Here is a 21286-nt window from a genome sequence, read left to right as displayed (position 1 = left end):
CCTGCAGGCAGACCCCAGCACCCACAAAAATACCTGCAGGCAGATCCCAGCACCCACAAAAACATCTACAGGCAGATCCCAGCACCCACAAAAACACCTGCTGGGTAGGCAGCCCACCTGCAACTTCAGCAATAGGGAGGAAGAAACAGGGCTCCTAGAGCAAGCAAGCTGGCTAGACTAACCAAATCAGAAAGCTTCACATGCACCTCTGTACCTCAATACAGAATAGGCAGTAAGATGGGGGAAAACACCTTTTATCAGCCACTAGCCTCCAAATGCATGTGCACACAGGTACATGCAAATATATACACTCAAACACAAAGAGACAGCCAAATGTAGCGGCTTTATGCCTGCAATCTCAGCACTTAGTTAGGAAGTGGAGGCAGGAGAATCAAGAATTTAAGGTCAGTCTCAGCTACAAAGCAAAAATGAGACCAGCTGAGCTACATGAGACCCTGTCTCAAAGAAACAAAAACAAAAAGGGGAAGGGCAAAGGCTAGCTGACAGAATCCACACTCAGTGGGGACAGGAGGTCACAGACAAGGGAATGAGAAGCAAAGGCACTCTCAAAGCAGTGCAAAGTGCTGGCCACAAAGTTCTACACTTCCCGAGAGCAGACAAGCATGCTGTAAGCCAGCGCTCTAGATAGAGTGGCAGGGGGATGAGTGTGAACTTCCAGGCCAAACTAGGCTATATACCCAGAATATGTCTCAAAAAACAAAGAATAAAGAAATAATTTTTTGTTTGGTTGGTTTTGTTTTTGCTTTTGTAGACATGGTTTCTCTGTGTGGCCATGGCTGTCCTGGAACTCACTCTGTAGACCACGCTGGCCTCGAACTCAGATATTCATCTGCTTCTGCCTGAGTGCTGGGATTAAAGGCATGTGCTACCACTGCCCGGCAAGAAATAATATTTATAAAAATAATTTTGATTTCTTTTAATTTAGTTTAGTTAGTGGAAAAGTGTTAGAAACATACCTGATTTTCTGCATGTAAGAATTATCTTCACAAGGATCCTAAAACCAAAAAAGTTATCTTTAAGAACCACTTGAAACATCTGACAAACAAGGAATCAAATTCAACATCACAATAATCCAAATGCTCACATACCTAAAACAAGACCACCGTCTAGCATTTTACTATTTACTAGCGCTTTTTTGTGAAACAGGTTTACTATATAGCAAAATTTGGCTTTGGACTCATAATCCTCCTGCCTCAGTCTGCTGGGTACTTGAATTACAAACATGAGCCATCACACAAGGATAAAAAGAGCCTTTTGTTGTTGTTTTTGATACAGGGTATTGATGTAGCCTTGGCTAACCTGGAAGTCACCATGTAAACCAAGCTAGTCTCAAACTTGTGGCAATCCTCTTGACTCGGCCTGAGTGCTGGGCTTATAGGACTGAGCCACTTATCCATCTTAGAAACGACATTTTAATATTACTTAATAGCTTATGATTAAAAATATTTCAGAGTTGAGAATTTTTTTGCAAGGAGCTCCATGAGCAAAAACTAACTTCACTTCAAGAATCTGTGTAGAAATTGGCTGCTCCCATCTCCACTGCTACCACCCTCTTTGGAGCCACGCCATCTTCTTGCCCATATCCTTGCACCTGTCTCCCTGCATCTTGAACCTCCCCATCTATTTCCAGCACAGTACCAGACATGAACATGGGAAAATGTTCTTATGCTTAAAATCCTGCAATGTTTCCTGCGTCCACTCTGTGTAAAACCAAGTTCATAAAATGGTCTCAAAATCCTACTCCACGCTGGCTGTGATGACTCATAACCCATCACTTAGGAGGCTTGGAGCAGAAGTATGAAGAGTTTGAGGCCAGCACGGGCTACATCGAGTTCTAGAACTGTCTGGGCTACAGTGTGAGAGTCTGTCAAAAAAAAAAAAAAAAAGTAAAGAAGAAGACAGCAGCAGGCAATAGTACTGTTGTTACTGCCCAGCCTGATGCCCCTCGTAGTGAACTCAGTAAGGAAGGAGAGAGGAGGAAACGATCCCACACCCCCGCGAGGCCCCTCCCCACTCTCTTTTCCACTCCTCCCTTTTCTCTGCTCTGCCTAGATGCAAGGCAGCCTTGCAGAAATGAGCAGCATATGACTATGGTGATATTTTATTTTTTACTAAAATGTTATTTGTATGTTAATAAATAAAGTTGCCCAGGGGTCAGAGCTATTAGCAAGCCATAGGAAAGCAGGGCAGTGGTGGCGTATGCTTGCAATCCCAGCACTTGATAGGCAGAGCTAAGTAAGTCTCTGTGTGTTCAGGGATACAGCCAGCATTGGAGACACATGCCTTTAATCTCAATACCAACCGTAGAAAACCTGGAGGCCTATACAGACAGGCCGTGATGAGGTGGTCATGTGGTTGGGTTTACAACCAATGAGAAGGCAGAACAGGAACTCTATATAAAGACTTTAACACAGGGGTAGCTCTGGTTTGGAGAGGTAGGACCACCACAGGAGGAAGGGTAAGGTTTTAGCTCTTAGCTCTGACCTCTTGGCTTTCTTCTTTGCATTGGTTCTGTGTTTCTTATTTAATAAGAAGGTTGGTTACATCTACATATGACCACCAGCACATACTCAGCAAAGGGCACTTGTGAATACTTGGCTGTGCCTGGAATACTCCCCCTCCACGCACCTGCAGCTGTCTCGAAGCTCTGGACTTGACCACTTTCCCAGTGAGGCCTGCCATGGCCACTGTACCCGGAAGTCACATGCCCTTCCCAGCATTCTCTAATCCCCTCCACTACCTATGCCATCCACATTTGTTCTAACTTTCCCTATTGTTACTGCCCCCTGCATTAGAACATTGGCTTCAAGAGGGTTTGATTTTTGGCTATTTTCTTCCATTTTTCCCCTAGCTCCCATAAAACAGTATATTAGTAATACCAACTAATATTTCCAACTTGTCCAAGTTTCTATTTTTAAGAACCACTCATATAATTAAAATTAAATAATACTTTAAAAATACAGTTCTCACTGGGCAGTGGTGGCATGCCTTTAATCCCAGCACTTAAGAGGCAGAGTCAGGAGGATCTCTGAGACTTTGAGGCCAGCCTAGTCCACAGAGTGAGCGAGTTTCAGGACAGCCAAGACTATACAGAGAAACCCTGTCTTGAACACCCCCTCCATGGATAGATGGATGGATGGATGGATGGATAGATGGTTTTCTTTCTACTTTTTTTTTTTAGCCCTAGGGATAGAACACACAACACTAGGCACACTAGGCAAATGCCCTGCCAGTGAGCCACACACCCAGCAAAACACAGTGCTCTTTTCTTTCTTTCTTTTTTTAAATGTGTTTTATGCATATGAGTGTTTTTGCCTATATGTACTTAGCTCATTAGGTGGCTGGTGCCCATAGAGGTCACTCCACAGAGTTATCAATGGTTGTGAGCCACCATGTAGATGCTAGAAACCAAACTTGGGCCCTGTGCAAGTCCTCTTAACTGCAGAGCTATTTTTTCAGCCCCCACACATGGTTCTTCTAAGATTCAAATTTACTCGTCATACACGAAGCGCGCAGGTGGTAGGGCTTACCTGACGCACTCTCTCCTTGGCCGACCTCATTAAATGAGTGATAGCTCTGTTGTGGTGCAGTCTCAGTGAGCTAAACTCATCACTGCAGGTAAACGAAGACAGCAGCCCCATCTTGATAAAAGTCTGGCAGAGTACTATAAAAAATACGGTAAGCTTTTATTAGAAAACTTGACCGCAGGCAGGGCAAGGTCAGCAAAGCTGGAACCCCAGCATGCAGGCTGCTAAGAAAGAAGAATCTTCAGTACAAAGTCATCTATCAACTATCCAGCAAGTCTGAGTCTAGCCTGCATGAGGCTAGCCTCAATGAGACCTTGTCTCAAAAGGGGAGGGAAACACAGTAGATGAACATACAGACTGTGCACCACGTACCTAAGAAAAAGTTGCTTCTGTAAAAACATCCTTAATTTACACATAAAGAAATACGGACAGAGCCAAGTGTGGTGGCTCACACCACACCAGAAATGGAAGAGGAGGTAGAGGGGAAAAAAAGTCAAGCTGGAAAGAGAACAGGGGAAGAGGGAGAAAACAAGAGAAACGGAGAAGACAGGGGGAGCACAATGAAGAAAGGTGGTTCACAAACTCTCCGTAACTCCAGGAGCTCCAACTGTCCTCTGGCCCTCGCAAGCATTAGAGTCCATGTTGCACAGACACACATGCGGGCAAAACCTATACACATAAAATGATTTTACTTTTAAAGGAAAGAAAGAAGAGGGAGGATGGGGCAGGGAGAAAGGCGAGGGAAAAGAGAAGAGGGGACAGGATGGGAGGAGAGAGAGAGGAGACAGGGAAAAGAGAGGCAGTAGACAGGAGATAGACAGGAGAGGGAGGAAGGAGGCGGAAGAGGAAGAGGAGATAGAAACAGAAACAGGTATGGCTGAGGATGCAGCTCAGCAGCAAAGCCTGACAAGTATGAAGCCTGGGTCTGATGCCCAGCACCACCAGAAGAAAGCAAACCAAAGGGAAGACAGATAACTGGAGAGGATCTTCCTTCAGTGAACAGAATCTCATCAAAAACAGTTGCTTGGGAAATTCTGCAAACTAACAAGCATACCACTAAACTAAACTAGGGTCTTTTTTTTATTATTAAGTTAAATAGCATCCCTCCCCAGTGAGACAGTGTCGGGCTCAGGCTGGCCTCAAACTTGTTATACAGTGAAGGGTAGTCTTGAACCTTTAACTCATAACTCTCCTGCTCTGTCTCCCAAATGCTGGGATTACAGGTATATACCACCACACCTAGCTAAAATACACATGTTTTAAAGTTCAGTCATCTAAAAAGGCTCAATTTATGGCATTCAAAACTACTCTAACATCAGGCTGGGGGTGTAGTAAGTGGCACAGCAGCACCAACTTTGAATGCACAGGACCCTGAGTGTGATCCCCAGTGTAGAGTAGAAAAACAGCAAAAATGACCTGTGCACAGATTTGATTTTTGTAAGTAAGATTCTAACTTTTCAAAGCCATGAGCCTCATACAGCAGTGCAGCACTCTGGAACCCGGGGGCTTCCCTTTGTAAGCCTCATCCTCCAACACAACACTGCTTACAATCCACACTATGAGATGTCTTTATTCAGGATAAAAGACACTGACAGGAAGGCTCAGCCCATGCAAACCTGTCACCCTCAGTTTGATCCCTGGAAGCACAGTGGGAGGAAAGAACCAGCTGCTGAAAGCCACCCTCTGACCTCCACACGGATGCAGTAACACTCGCTACCTGCACTCACATACACACAACACACACACACACACACACACACACACACACACACACACACGGAACGATTTGCTAACAAAACCAATATTTTACCCATTCTTCATGTCCACCAGGTTTATTTAAACGGCATTATACACTTAACTACTAACTAAAACATGCCATTTTCTAAGACTTGGGAAGGATTTTTCAGAAGAAGGGTCCTGAGTCTACAGCTGAAGAGAAAGAAGCTAGTCTCAGTCAAAAGGACAAACCAGAATCAAAACATATAATTCTGCAAACTTTGGGGCTCACGTTTCTAAAATACAAATATCCTAAGACAGGGAAAACAAAATTCAACATTTTCAACAACATGGTATGGAGCCCCTGCAGCCCTCCGGTCAGGACTGAGGCAGTGTCTAGGAACATCAGCAGAATGTCTGTCCTGCATACACAAAGCCCTGGGTGGGATCACTACGTAAGTGGCTGTGGGAGCACACTGTCTGTACTTGGGAGGTAGAGGCGGGAGGACTTCAAGATTAGCCTCTGATACACAGAGTCTGAGGCTAGCCTGGACTTACATGAACAACCTCAAAAAAACGATCAAAACCAAAAAGCCTAGGTCAGGTCTAGAGACGTGTACCGATGCTTTCCTAACACCAGTGAAGGCCCAGGTGTAATCCTCAGTACTTCCAAAAAAGTAAAAGAAGAATGAGGCTTGGCTGCTCAACAAGCAGAGCCTAACAGATCCTCAAGGATTAAATGAATATCATATTGTTGCTGCAAAACAATTTTTAATTTATTGGATCACGTGCAATTTTATATTTACAAGGAATTACACAAAGGAAAGTTGCAATGAATTTAAGGAATGGGAAATCATTCACATGCATTCTGCACCCGATTTTTATACACCAGCTGCTTCTCAGAAACACAGCATTAAAGGCAGTCTTTTTATAAGCTTTACTTAACAATACCCATTTAGTTTACTCACATTTAAACACCTGTTTTGAATGAAGGGGGTTTGGCTCATGCACATGGCTCAAGTGTTCCAGCAAGGAGACAAGCAGTAGCTGGTTTGCCACTACGAAGGGGAACGTGGGCTGCTGCAGGGGTTCTTTTAACACCTGGAGTTCTGCTGGGACATCCGACTCTAAAAATAAGAAAAGGGAAAAACATTACTGGTGAGTGCGTCTCATAATGACGGAACAGCAAGTTTTCATTAAGACAACACAAACGAAGTGACTCAAGGGAAATAATGGAGTCAAAGAGTAGTTATGGTGAGTAGGGTTAAGAAAGGTTTTATGGGGCTGGGGAGATGGCTTGGTGGATATGTGCGTGCTGTGCGAGCATCAGGACCAGAGTCTGGGTCCTCAGCACCCACATTAAAGTCAAGCAGGTGTAGCAACACCCCCCTGTAATCCCTGTGTGTCTGATAGGATATAGGGGATCCTGTGGAAAGCTAGCTAGCCAGACTACCCAAATTTGCAAGTTCCAGGTTCAGCGAGAGACTACACTTCAGTGAAGTGTAGAGCACAATGAGGAAGACACCTGTACCCACACACATTTGAACAAGAATACACAAACATACAAACCACATACATATAGACATTTAAACAACAACAACAAAAAGAGGTAAGATTTCTCTGGAGGTGAATTTGAGTTGAAGCTGAAAGATGGAGGACCAGGGTGGCCTCAAACTTAGAGCAGTCCTCCTGCCTCTGTCTCCAAGGCCAGATAACAGGTTAGTGCCACCATGACCTTCAGACTTCTTTATACTTATTTCCTCTTTTCTGCAAGGAGAAAAGTTTTTTTGGGGGGTGGGGTCTTCTTTGGGGGTGGGGTGGGGATGAGTAATTAACTCTAGCGCTGCAAACATGATAGTTATGTGCTCTAACTGCTGAGCTACACAATCAGCCTATATAACAATTCTACTTTTGAATATGAAAAAAAAATAACCGAATCAATTTTTAAAAATTTAAGAGGCCTGGTGGTGGTGGTGTACATCTTTAATCCCAGCAATTGGGAGGCAGAGGCAGGCGGATCTCTGTGAGTTTGAGGCCAGTCTGGTCTACAAAGTGAGTTCCAAGACTGCCAGGTCCGCACGGAGAAACCCTGTCTTGAAAATCTAAAAAACAAACAAAAAAAAATACACACACAAACAACTTAAGAAACGGCTGAGGTTCTGGCTTAGTTGATAGAGTGCTTCCTAGCATACACGAAGCCCTGGGTTCAACCCCCAGCACCACATAAAACCAGGCAGTCACACTTAAGTGCCTGTGATTCCCACAACAGGGAGGTAGAGGCAAGAGGATCATAAGGTTTAAGGTTATCTTTGACTATGTAACAAGTTGGAGGCTAGCTTGGGATACATGAAACCCTAATGCTAATAAAATACTAGAAAATAATTTAAGAAAATGGCAACCTTTAAAAGGCCAATACAGGCTAGTAAGGTGGCTCAGCAGTTAAGAACAAAAGGACCCTGATTTGGTTCCCAGTACCCACATCAGGAGACTTAGACCCGCCTCTAAGTCCAGCTTCAGGAGGATCACATGCCTCTGGCCTCTGTAGGCATCTGCACCACATGCACATACCCACACAGACTCACACACATATACACAATTAAAAACAATTTTTATAAGGCCAATAGACAACAGACAAATTAAGTGGAAAAGAACGGCCGAAAAAGCCCAACTTCCTGGTCTCAGTCCCAAGTAGACGAGGAAACATAACTAAAATGGAACATGACGCCACGTTCTCAAAAGCAGTAAGAAGTCAGATGCAGGTGCAAGCGGAATTAAGAGTGCTAGGCGTTTGCCAAGCAGGATGTCGGTAAACAATCAAGGTACAGATAACTAGAGTCAATCTCGGGAAAATACGCTCCACACAGCCCAACGCTAAGAGCACGGCCAGGCCTGGTGGCACGGTCCTTTAATGCCAGCTGCTCAATGCAAGCCCAGACCAGGCTTCAGAGTGAAGTTAACAGGCAGCTTAACCACAGAGGGCTGGGAGAGCAGCTCAGTGGTAGAGCACTTGACTAGCTTGTACAAGACTCTACATTCAATCCCCAGTTTTTTAAAAAAAAAAGTGTGGGGTGTGTGTGTGTGTGTGTGTGTGTGTGAAAAACTGGTGATGCCCCAGAGAAAATGAGTGACTTAGAGAACAGACTCACTCACACAGTGCTGTCCCATAGAAAACACCTAAAGTAACTAGGTCCGAGATTGACGTTTGACTCGAGAATTTCTACAGTGAACTGCTAAAGTTACATCGGGGTTTTGAATTTCTGACTCTCCCATTAACTGGCAGAATGAGCTCTTCAAATTGTTCAGACTACCTGTGAAATGTCATTTAACTACTGGCCTTACACCTATTAAAAGTGATACTGCATGTTCCACAGACCTTTATATATTTAAAAAGAAACTGTGTCTGGGCATTCTAAGTTTCTTTAAAAGAAACATCAATATGTAAGCAGGACAGTATTACTAACAGGAGGAGAAAAAGAAAGTTTCAGACCTTGCCCAGGATCACTCCCTTCCAGAATAATCTTTGGTTTGCAGAAACTCTTATCACCATGTCACAGAAAAGATGGACTTGCATGTTTACAGCCGAGCCCTTTCCTATGACATATACTTTCTTTGCTCCTGAGTTACAATAACACACCACTTGTTGTGTGGGGAAATCTGCACATCCATTTAAAAAGTTATCTTACAAACTGTCCTCTATAAAGCCTACTTGAGTTACCACCATGGTCTGTTTTTGTTTCTCATTGTGGTCAACTATTACAGGAAGTTTTTAAGAATGAAAATGGCAAACACTAAATTTGGTTTACACCTCTAACTCCACTACAATATACTTATTTCAAGCTTCAATCGCATATGTAAATCTTTGTAATTAGTCTATGGGACAGTATACAGCTAAAACCTCCTCGAATGCTGGAAGATGAACCCAGAATCTCACTCATCCTAAAACACCCCTCTGTCATTGACCTTCAGCAATCATTCTTTTGTTGTTGTTGTTGTTGTTATGTAGGGACACAGTCTTACATACTTCAAACTGGTCTGGAACTCAAGAAGCTCAGGCTGGCCTTCAACTCCTGATCCTCCTGCCTCCACTTTCCAAGTACTTGGATTACAAGTGTGCACCACGACTCAATGTACTCACAATTTCATCTTTGAAACTTCCAAAGCAACTGGTAGCAACCAACTGCACTTTCAGTAAAATACTGGAATTGACCCACATAGAATCGATGTTTTTAAGACCCCTCACCTTACGTTACATAATTTGATTTACATGTATCAAAAGCCTCAAGAAAATTTGAGCGTTCCCACACTGCCTCGATAGGAGTAATCATTAGTTACCATACCCGCAAAGCAGGTCTCATTCTAGCAGTGAACAAGGATTACACTCAGCGAATGAAGAAAAACAAGCCAGCCAGGGCGTGGAGGCGAAAAGCGGCCTCTGGAAAGTGGTGCAGAGCCGAGGCCAAGGAATATAAACGCTCACAAGCGGGCAGATCGCAGCCGCTCTCGGAATCAATATTTACCTAACCCTTGACGGCCCGCCCTCCCGCCCGCCGCCTTCCGGTGCCCAACAGTTCTGGACCGAGTTCGAGCCCGGAGGGCGGCCTGGGGCCTCAGGTGGCTCTTGGGGACCACTAGCGCTGAGGAACCCAGGTGGACAGCGGGCCCTGGGACTGCGCGAGCCATCCCCGTCTCACCATCATACTTGGGGTCCGAGACCTCTGCAGGGAAGTCGATGGCAGGGGGTGCGGCCACAGCCCCCGCCGCATCGTCGTCGGTGTCGCGCTCGCCATCCCCGGAGCTGCCGCCCAGCATCGCCGCGGCGAGCGGACAGCAGCCGCCCTCTGCGTCTCCGATAACGCTGTCGGCCGCAATCGCTTCCCCCGAGCCGGAAGTAACCCCAGTCAGACGGAAGTCACGCCTCCACAGCCGGGGAACCTCGGTCAGGGGCCGACTAGCCTCGTCCCGCCCCTTTTCTCCGGAAAGGAAACGATTGGCTGATCCAGTGCGGGCGCGCCCCCAAGTGGGCGTGACAAGCAGGGTTGTGCTAGCCAGGCAATGCACTGGCGCAGGAAGCCGTTTCTCCCTGACTCAGGTGGACAGTACTTTGTCCTCCTCGACCCCTCCCAAATTATTCCTGTAGACATCATAAACTCTCAAGTCTCACGCCTGCAGCTTCGATCTAGGAAGTATAATGAGCGAGGTGATCCAAACTCGGAAAGACAAAGACCGCATGTTTCTCATTCGGGTGCAGATGGACACAAAGTGGGAGTTACCTGTGGGTAAAGCCTAACAAACTAGAAAGGAGACCAAGAGAAGGTAAAAAGAGTTGTTGAGGAAACAGCAGGGTAAGTGGACAGAGAAAAGAAACCGAGGGGAAGAAACAAGAGGGTGGGGCAAAAGGGACTGGGGAAGTAGAAGCAGTATTTCATCGATTTTGGTATACTAAACTAACTTTGCCTTCCTGTGTGCCTGGTCCCTGCTGTGGAGGCCAGAAGAGGACATCGGATCCCCTGGGGCTGTAGTTACAGAGGGTTGATATCTGCCATGGGGTGCTGTGAATTCAGCCGAGGTCCTCACCAAGGGCAGCAAGGGCTCTTAACTGCTGAACCATCTCTCCAGAGTCTACGTTTGTTACGCTAATTTTGAGAAATCAGCCACCTAAAGAGTCTAATTTTAGAAGTGATAATATTTTGTATATACAATAACTTTTCATCTAAAAAGAAAATAACACCCACCATAATGGTTTGTACTTTTAAGTCCTTTTTTTGAGCACTTGAGAGGTAGAGGCAAGAGGATCAGGAGAGTGAGGCTAGTATATAGTGAATTTGAGGCCAGGTTGAATAAATGATACCCTATTTCAAAACAAAAATAAACTCATTTACAAGACCTAGCTCAACTACAGCTGAACTTGCTTTGATCCATCGCAGACCATAGCAAAATGGGAAATGCCAGCCAGATTCCAAAGAGAATCTAATTAAAAGGAAATTCCTCTGGCTTTTGAGACAACTTTACAATTGTTTTCAAACCAGAGTTGTTTTAGTTTTTGTTTTTCCTTGTAACCTCCACCTACCCACCCTAGATGACTCATGGCTTGAAGTTCAGACTCAAAAATCCACCCTGGGGCTCAGGAGGTAACAAAGACCTGAGTTCAGATCCCTAGCACCCACACAAAAGCCACTGGGTCCAGCCATGCATGTTCTACCAGAATTTGTGGGGGGCAGAAACAGGTGTCTAGCCTAGTCTGACCAGCTATTCTAGCCTAATCAGAGAGCTCCAGGTTCAACGAGAAAGCCTGTCTCAAAAAAATAAGGTGGAGGCCGGGCGGTGGTGGCGCACGCCTTTAATCCCAGCACTCGGGAGGCAGAGCCAGGTGGATCTCTGTGAGTTCGAGGCCGGCCTGGGCTACCAAGTGAGTTCCAGGAAAAGGCGCAAAGCTACACAGAGAAACCCTGTCTCGAAAAACAAAAAAACAAAAAAAATAAATAAAAATAAAAATAAGGTGGAGAAGGCTGGAGAGAAGGCTCAGTGATCGGAAGCACTTGTTCTTCCAGAGGACCTGAGTTTGATTTCCAGCACCCATGTCTAGAAGCTCACAACCACCTGTAACTCCAGCTCCAGGGGATCCAAACCCCCCTTCTGGCTTCTGTGGACACATACACACACACACACACACACACACACACACACACACACTCAAATTTAAAGAGAAATAAGATGATGATCACTAAAGGAAAACTTATGACAACCTATGGCCTCCACGGGTGCATGCACTTGAACATGTACCCACAAATATACCACATATAAACATCCAAAAGGTTAACTGTCTTTGTCCCCTGGTAACATCCCTGCTTTGATTGACAATGCAGTGATATTGAAAATAATCCCCAGGAGCTCTCAAGGTAGATAATGGAGCTGGCATAAATGTCACATTTTGGACCTCAAATTTAGTGTGGTGTGCAAAATTGGTATAGTTGACATTTTTATTTTAACATATGTTCCATACAGAGTCATACTGTTTTATGCAGACAGTCTCTCTCATGTGTGGGAAGAGAGCAGCCTTCCTGGAGAGTAATTTAGCTGAATAATATCCACAGCTTTTTTTTTTTTAAAGCTACTACTTATAACTGAATAATTCCCCTTTCAGGAATGTTTCCAAAGTGAAAGGGTAAGGTAGCATGGTGTCACAGGCCTGTGATCTCAGGATCTGAGGGGGCAACCAGAAAGATTAGGAGTTCAAGGCCTGTAGTGGATAACTGTTCTGTCTATGACCTTGAAGCACCAAAGCTAGAGATGTAGCAGGTAACTGTCCTACCTACCTATGACTTTGAAGTACCTGTCCTTGGGCTCGGGGCTACCCTTAAGACCTGAGATGTACTAGACTCTCTCTTCTCCTGCTCCTGGACCTGGATGGTACGGACTGTCTGGGGGCAGAATAGTGTTGGACTGTCCCTCAGCTTTCCAGGACCCTAGGATAAATCTCCCATGCTGTAGTGAGTCCCCCCCTCCCAATAAATCCCTTCACCCTTTAAGCTAACTCCGTGGATTTCTCACATTAAAGGTCATCCTGGGTTACATAGTAAGTTTCAAGAGCAACCTGGGCTACATGAGACTGTCTCAATTGTTTTTTATTTAAAAGCCAAAAAGACAATATATTTAGCTGACTAAATTATGGATATCCATACAATGATACAGTCTGTGGGCATTAAAAAACATTGGTACAGAGTCTGGTGAGAGAGCCCAGGGATAAAGTATGTGCTGTGCAAACCTGAAAATCCAAGTTCACATCCCCAGTATCCATATAAAAGCCAGGCACGTGCCGGGCGGTGGTGGCGCACGCCTTTAATCCCAGCACTCGGGAGGCAGAGCCAGGCGGATCTCTGTGAGTTCGAGGCCAGCCTGGGCTACCAAGTGAGTTCCAGGAAAAGGCGCAAAGCTACACAGAGAAACCCTGTCTCGAAAAAACAAAAAACAAAAAACAAGCAAACAAAAAAAGCCAGGCATGCTTGTTACGTTTCTTTTGCTGTGACAACCACTGTCACTGAAAGCAACTTGGAGAGGAAAGGGTTTATTTTCTTACAGGTTGCAGTCCATCATGGAGGGAAACCAAGTCAGGAACCTGAACAGAAACCATAAGGAAAAGCGGCTTGCTGGCTTGCTCCCTGTCTTAATTAGGATGACTACTGCTGTGATGAAACACCATGACCCAAAGCAAGTTGGGTAGGAAAGGGTTTATTTGGCTTACACTTCCACATCACTGCTCATCATTGAAGGAAGTCAGGACAGGAACTCAAGCAGGGCAGGAACCTGGAGGCAGGAGCTGATGCAGAGGCCATGGAGGGATGCTGCTTATTGGCTTGTTCCTCATGGCTTGCTCAGCCTGCTTTCTTATAGAACCCAGGACCACCAGCCCAGAGATGGCACTATCCACAATGGGCTGGACCCTCCCCATCAATCACTAATAAGAAAATGCCCTGCAAGCTTGCCTACAGCCCAATCTTAGGAGACATTTTCTTAGTTGTGGAGGTCAGAAAATGACTGTTTGGTCAGTTCTCTCTTTCCACCATGGGGGGGGGGGGTTCTTGGAATCAAACTTATTTTGCCAGGATTGTTCAGCAAGAGCCATTATTGACGGAGTGATCTCACTTGTCCCCAAAGTGTGAGATTTAATACAAAAGCAACGAAGTAAATACAGATAGGAGAGTAGTCACAGCACATCAGTGTGACTGGGCCTTCACGAGGCCACTGCGAAACTGATAAGGCATGTTTCTCTCTTCGTTTCCATGACAACACGCTCCTCTGGGTTTTTCTATTTTACTGATTCCTCCATCTCACTATCTGTTATTGAATCTTTGTCTCCAGGTGTATAAACTTGTGGGATTCATGTTATCTGTCTCCAGATTCACTTAGGTGAACCAAATACATTACTATATCACCCCAGCCCTGGTGGCATATGCCCATAATCCCAACACATCAGAGATGGAGGCAGGTCAGAGTCAGCTACAAGAGAACGTCTCTCAAAACATACTCCACAAATACAGGTGCCCAAGGGGATGCATTTGATGGTGTTTAGTAACAATATTATTGGTATTATAATAACACATTTTTAATGGGCCATGATCTGGGATGGCTAATGTTGTCAATTTGATGGGAGCTAGAATCATCTAAGAGTTAAGCCTCCAGGCACACCTGCAAGGGGGCTCTGGGTTAAGGTTAGCCTCTGAGACTGTCCTTAAGGGATTAGATAGATTGTGTCATGACTCCGTGAGTGTCACCTTTTTCTCTAGGCTGGACTGTATTAAAAGAAGAAAGTGAGCTGAGTAACAGGTATTTGTTGCTGTCTGCTTCAACTCTTTCTTTTATTTTTCTCAGTGCCAAGGATCGAAACTGGGGCCTCGTGCATGTTAGGTAAGCACTATACTGCTGAGCTATATCCCTAGTCCCCCCCTGCCTCTTTTTAATAAAAAAATTATTACATTCTTATTTATTTTGTATGTGTTCACATGCCTGTATGCATGTGTGCATACACTCCATAGCGCATGACAGAGGACAATTTGTAGGAGTCATTTCTCTCTGAGTTGGTTCTCACTTTTACCATTTAACTCCTGGGGCTTGAACTCAGGCCGTCAGGCTTGGCCACAAGCCACTCTTATACACTGAGCCATCTCATTAGACCTGTTCTTTGCTTCTTGGCTATGGATGCAAATGACCAAGCTATCTCAAACTCCTGCTGTTGTGACTTCACTGCCATGATGGACTGTACCTCTAAACTATGAGCCAGAAACAAAACTCACCCTTAAGTTGCTTTTGTCAAGAGTATTTTTATCACAGCAGAAAAAGAAACCTAGACAATGTCCATCAATAGAAAAAGGGGCCGGGCGGTGGTGGCGCACGCCTTTAATCCCAGCACTCGGGAGGCAGAGCCAGGCGGATCTCTGTGAGTTCGAGGCCAGCCTGGGCTACCAAGTGAGTTCCAGGAAAGGCGCAAAGCTACACAGAGAAACCCTGTCTCGAAAAACCAAAAAAAAAAAAAAAAAAAAAAAAAAAAAGAAAAAGGGACAAAGACCCTTTGTAAATGAATATTATTGAGCAACTAGAGGTAAGTAGTCCAGATATATCATCAGGGACATTGAATCAGTACAGCGAAAACCCTAAATCACACAATGTGACTGTGGTGGTTTGAATGTAACTGGCCCTATAAGCTCACAAGGGAGTGACACTATTAGGAGGTGTGGCTTTGTTGGAGTAGGCGTGGTCTTGGAGGAGGTGTGTCACTGTAGGGGTGGGCTTTGAGGTCTCCTTTGCTCAAGCTTTGCTTAGTGTGACACTCAGTTCACTTTCTGCTGCTTGTGGATCAAGATGTAGCTCCTTCTCCAACACTATGTCTGCCTGCATGCCACCGTGTCCCACAATGACGATAATGAACTAAACCTCTGAACCTGTCAACCGGCCCCAATTAAATGTTTTCCTTTTTAAGAGTTGCTGTGGCCATGGTGTTTCTCCACAGCAATAGAAACCCTAACTAAGACAGCAACTATATTCAATGTTCATGTTTCTTGAGCACTGTCATGTCAACCCTACTCCCTCACCTTGTCCTAAGTGTTTTTACTCATTGACTAGCATCACAAACATGCCACAGAGATACTGTGATTGTCTTATTTTATAGTCAAGAACCTAGGGGCAAAGGAAGCTTTTCAATACTCAGACCAAGGACATAAGACTTACACATTGCACAACTAGGATTTTTTTTTTTTTCGGTTTTTCGAGACAGGGTTTCTCTGTGTAGCTTTGCACCTTTTCCTGGAACTCACTTGGTAGCCCAGGCTGGCCTCGAACTCACAGTGATCCACCTGGCTCTGCCTCCCGAGTGCTGGGATTAAAGGCGTGCACCACCACCGCCCGGCTAGGATTTTTTTCACATACCATTTTCATTGGTGTCTATATATTTTTTCCCTTTTCAGTGGTGTGTGTGTGTGTGCGTGTGTGTGTGTGTGTGTGTGTATTTACACGTATGCCTGTTTTGGGAAGAGGGTGCATATGTGTACACATGCTTGTGAAGACCTGAGGTTGATGCAGGAATCATCCTTGATGTCCCTTCCTCTTATTCACTGAAGCAGGGGCTCTCAGTCAAACCTGGAGCTCACTGATATGGATGGTCAGACTAGCCAGCATGCTCTGAGAATACCATCTCTGCCTTCTGGGGCTGAAATTACATCTGGGCCACCATGCACCTAGCATTTATGTGGGTTTGGGGGATCTAAACGCCTGTATCTATTTTATAATACTTTTGTTAAGATATAATTTGTATATTATATGATTTGCTCTTGTAAAGTGAATTTAGTGTATTCAAAGAAATGTGAAACTATCATGGATAATTTTAGACATTTTCATCACCCTGCAAAGAGACAGATCCTTAGCAGACCGAACTGAAACCCAAGCAGTTTGACTCCAAATTTAGCTTCAGAATAGAACAGCATGGTGTCACATATGCAAATGTTTCACATATGCCAAAAGTGTATGTTATTTATGCACATATAGTCATGTTAAAATACACATGGAAATGTTACTGACATTATCATTACTATTATTATTATTTTGGGTTTTTTTTTTTTGAGACAAAGTCTTATGTAACTACAGCAGGTCTTGGACTCTCAATGTAGCCCAGGCTGGTCTTGAACTCCTGATCCTTCTTTCTTCACCTCTCGATTGCTGGGATTACAGGAACACACCACTGTTATGCCCAGCTTCTTACTTTATTTTTCACAATGCTAAGGACCAAGCCCAGAGCTCCAAGAATTCTACCATTGAGCTCTGCCCCACTTAGCACTAACATTATCATTATCATCATAATTGAGAAATTATTTCTATACATTCCACATTGACCCAAAACTCAGTATGTAACCCAGACTGATCTTGAACTTTCAATCCTTATACCTCAGCCTCCTGAGTGCTGAGTTTAGAGGGGAGTACCAACATGCCCAGCTGGCTCCTGACTAAGAGTGATTACCAGGCTGGGTAGATGACTAATTGGAAAAGAATTGCCTTCCATGCATGAAGACCTGAGTTCACTAACCAAGGATCTGAGTTTGAATGCCACAGAATCTACTTTTTAAAAGACTTATTTATTTTTATGTGCATTTGTGTTTTGCCTGTGTGTATGTATGTGTGAAGGTGCCAGGTCCTCTGGAACTGGTGCTACAGACAGCTGTGAGCTGCCACATGGGTGCTGGGTATTGAACCCAGGTCCTCCAGAAAAGCAGCCAGTGCTCCTCACCCCTGAGCCATCTCTCCATACAGAACCCATTTTTTAAAAGCTGGACATGATGGAACACACTTAAAACCTCAACATTGTGGTGAAGTGGATTCCTAGTGAGAATAGCGTACTTGGTGAGTTCCAGACCAGTGAAGGACAGTGTCTCATAAAACAAAGTGTTGCTGGTTCAGCAGGTAATGCCTGCTGCCAAGCCTGATATCCTGAATTCAATCCCTGGGACCCACACAATAGAAAGAAAGAACTGACTCCAGCAAGTTGTCTCTGAACTCCACATATGCACCATGCCATGCACATGTGCACACAAACACAATAAACAAAGAAACAAAATGTAATTTAAAAAAACTAAGTGGGCAGTACCAGAGAAACAACACCCAATGGTGTCCTCTGTCCTATACACACACATACACACATGCACACCTGAACACACATATACACCCATGATAAGAGTGATTATCCTTTTTGTTTCCTGCTGATACAGTCTATGATCCAGTGTATCCCAGGAACTCAGTATGTAGCTGAAGATGACCTTTGAACTTCTGATCTTCCTGCCTCCACTCCTCAAACCCAATTTTATGTAGTGCCAAAGACTGAACCCAGGGTTTCATGCATGCTTGGCAAGCACTCTGCTCACTGAGCACATTCCCAGGCTTCAGAGTAATTATCTCTTGAGAGCATGTAAGGAGACTGATTTCTGAAAGGCTTGCATCCAGCTGGAATCAGCTCCATCTGTGATCATCAGTTCTAGTAAAAGTAATTGGTACAGTTGGAGGAAGGTTTTTCTCCTTATGAAACTCATGTCGAAATTTAGTCCTTGTTATGAGATTAAAAGATGAGACTTGGTGGGATCTTTAAGAAGAGATTAATTATCTACTCTCATGAATGGATTAAACCACTTATGCAATTAATGGACTAATGGGTTTTTGGATTAATTGGTTTTTTTTTTCAGGAGGTTGCTGTAAAAGCCAGTTCAGCTGTCTTGCTCATGTTCCCGACTCTCACCATTATGATGGCCCGTGGAGCCTTGGGACTCTGCCAGCATAAGGCCCCAAAATGTAGTTCCTCTAACTTAAACTTTAATTGTAACTAAAACAAACTTTTTTCTTTATAATGTGCTCAGCCTGTGGTAGTATGTTATTCACTACATAATTTGTAGTAAACCACAAGTCACATTCAACATCAGTGGTTAATTTGGGGTGTGGAAATATTGATAAATTATTTGTTTTCTTCATATCCTTTGCTCTTTTATTTTAAAGTATGAGTATCATGTGGTTCTTATTAGTATTTGTGTTGTTTTATCTTGTCTTGATTTTATTTACTTTATAATTATTATATTTTTGAACAGAGTCTCAGGTAGTCCAAGTTAGCTGAAAATTTTCTAGGTAACCAAAGACAGTCTTGAAGTCTTGACCCTCCTAGCTCTGTCTCTTTCAACACATGGTGTTGGGAAAACTGGTAGAAGTAGAAAAATGAAAGCAGATCCCTATCTCTCACCCTTTATGAAGATCAACTCAAAGTAGATTAAAAAAAAGAAAAAACAACTAATGTATGACTTAAACCCTGAAACTACTACAAGAGAAGGTTGTGTTGTGGGGAAGACTTCAAAATATAGGCATAGGCAAGGACTTTCTGGAAAAGGGCTCTATCCATTCACTATGCCAACAACTGACAAACAGGACTGCATAAAACCAAACATCCAGTACTCAAAATATAAAGTACAAATGACCAGTAAACAGGAAAAAATGTTCAATATCACTGGCTATCAGAAGACTGCTAATTAAATGTCATCAAGGGACTAGGGGGTGCAGCTTAGTTGGTAGATTCCTTCCCTGGCCTGCAAGAAGTCCTGGGTTCAATTCTCAGCACCTCACGATCACATAAACTTGGTGTAGATGTACATGCCCGTGATCTTGAAATTCGGGAGACAGGCAAAAGAATCAAAAGTTCAATGTCATCCTCAGATATATAGCAAGTTCAAGGCCAGACTGCACTATATGAGACAGTCTCAGAGGGGAAAAAAGTCATTTACAGGAAAACCATACATCCTGAGATTATCATAGTAAGCAAATTGAGTCAAATCAATATCACACTAGAGGGCAAGATCACAGCAAGTTTGGGGCTCTTATGTCCTATGTAGCACGACTATCTGGAAAAAGAATAAAGAAAAAAATATTATGTTTTGAAAATGTTTGTTTGCATTTGTTTGTTTATTTGGTGTATATGTGGGGAGGTGCACATGGAAGTCAGAACAACTTGCTGGAGCCAGTTCTGTCCCTTCCACCACGTGAGTTGTGGGGACCCAACTCAGGTCATCAGTCTTGGTGGCAAGCACCTTTATACCTTGAACCATCTCATCAACCATCTCACTTTATTTTTTTTGTTTTTTTTTTTGTTTTTGTTTTTTTTGTTTTGTTTTGTTTTGTTTTGTTTTTGAGACAGTGTTTCTCTGTGTAGCTTTGCGCCTTTCCTGGAACTCGCTTTGGAGACCAGGCTGGCCTCGAACTCACAGAGATCCGCCTGCCTCTGCCTCCCTAGTGCTGGGATTAAAGGCGTGCGCCACCACCGCCCGGCCCATCTCACTTTCTAAAATTCTCTATTGGTGTTTCCTGGGAAAGCTTTACTTTTATGTTCACATTCCCATAATCCTCAAACCTTCACCTTTTATAGATGAATTTTATTTGTGCAATTATTCAAGTACAGTTTATAACTGTGTCCTCAAATGATGTTGGTTTAGAAACTTCCTAATGTTTTTATTATACATAACATCTCCTTAATTTATAAAGAAGCTTCTGATGTTACCTAAATTACAGGATTCAAGTTACACGAAATAAGCTGACATCTCTATCTCGGGCTTTCCCTCATGTTACTGAACGCCCATCTTTTCTTGGTTAAGCTCTGATACTTTGTTTATCTTGGCTTTAAGCAACTTGGTTGTGTCTGATATGCACTGATGTCATCTTTTAACATCTTTTAGCGTCTTCTTCCCTTCTGGCATCCTTTACTCTCCCATGTGAGAGCATCTTCTATCAGATATAGATTTTCTGTTCAAAGAGTAATCAGTGTGGAAGGCGGCATGGGGGGGGGGGTATGGGTATACGTTCTCCAACAGGTTTCTCTCCAACAACAAAGGATTTAGTAACCTAGGGAACCTGGAAACGAGGTCAGGTCCTGAAGCATCATTCATTCTCCTTGAGTTCCTAGATCTAGTGTAGTGTCTGGGCCAGGGCAGCAAGGCCCCACTCGGCACCCGTACTCACTGATGGACGCCATAACCGGAAGTAGCCTCTTGCCCAGCGGAAATCCCCCCACAGCCACGTGCACTCCCTCACGTGGCAGTTTTGCTGCAGGCTCCACATAGGGGGAGGTTAGGTGGAGCAATGACAGCCCAAATTTAGGGGGCGACTTTCTAGTAGGTTTTTCTTTGAGTGGCCAAAAGCAATGATGGGCTCAGGCCTCAGCTCCTGCAGCCCCTCCAGGCTCTCCTCAAGAAAGTCTGTCCTACTTTTTTGACCATGACATCCAGCCTGGCTTTCTGCCCTACCCAGAAGTAAGCGTTATATGCTAGGTGTTGTCCTGGTTTCGATTTCATAGCAATCCATATACGTCTATATAGTATATATTTAATAATAATTGCCTGTTTATGATCATTTTGTCCTACTCAGAAATCCTAAGTAAGGAGCCCAATGTGGTGGCCCATGCCCAGCACTTACAAGAAAGAGAATGAGGAATTCAAGGGCATCTTGGACTACATAGTTTA

The 21286-nt window shown here is 44.0% G+C and overlaps 1 protein-coding gene and 1 long non-coding RNA gene across 3 annotated transcripts in view; one reads left to right on the top strand and one right to left on the bottom strand.

The window, feature by feature from the left end:
- Eif2ak1 (eukaryotic translation initiation factor 2 alpha kinase 1) overlaps window positions 1–10156 on the bottom strand; it is a 37424-nt gene extending 27268 nt beyond the window's left edge. The window contains exons 1-4 of one of the 2 annotated variants that reach the window (XM_059249120.1): window positions 9956–10156; window positions 6233–6391; window positions 3552–3685; window positions 978–1015 (exon numbers count right to left, since the gene is read on the bottom strand). In XM_059249120.1, the coding sequence (XP_059105103.1) occupies window positions 978–1015; window positions 3552–3685; window positions 6233–6391; window positions 9956–10073 (449 nt within the window). In that variant the 5' untranslated portion in view covers window positions 10074–10156. The remainder of the gene's footprint in view (window positions 1–977; window positions 1016–3551; window positions 3686–6232; window positions 6392–9955) is intronic. The other variant, XM_059249121.1, reaches the window with a different exon arrangement.
- Window positions 10157–14628: 4472 nt separating this feature from the next.
- LOC131898226 (uncharacterized) lies at window positions 14629–19715 on the top strand. Its single transcript, XR_009375878.1, has 2 exons — window positions 14629–14666; window positions 18479–19715. It is a non-coding gene; the product is annotated as an uncharacterized LOC131898226 (long non-coding RNA).
- The last annotated feature ends 1571 nt before the right edge of the window (window positions 19716–21286 follow it).

The sequence above is a fragment of the Peromyscus eremicus genome, chromosome 23 (genome assembly GCF_949786415.1).
Source record: "Peromyscus eremicus chromosome 23, PerEre_H2_v1, whole genome shotgun sequence".
Classification (NCBI taxonomy): domain Eukaryota; kingdom Metazoa; phylum Chordata; class Mammalia; order Rodentia; family Cricetidae; genus Peromyscus; species Peromyscus eremicus.
The sequence above is the reverse complement of the archived record's forward strand: the minus strand, read 5'-3'. Positions and strand labels throughout refer to the sequence as shown.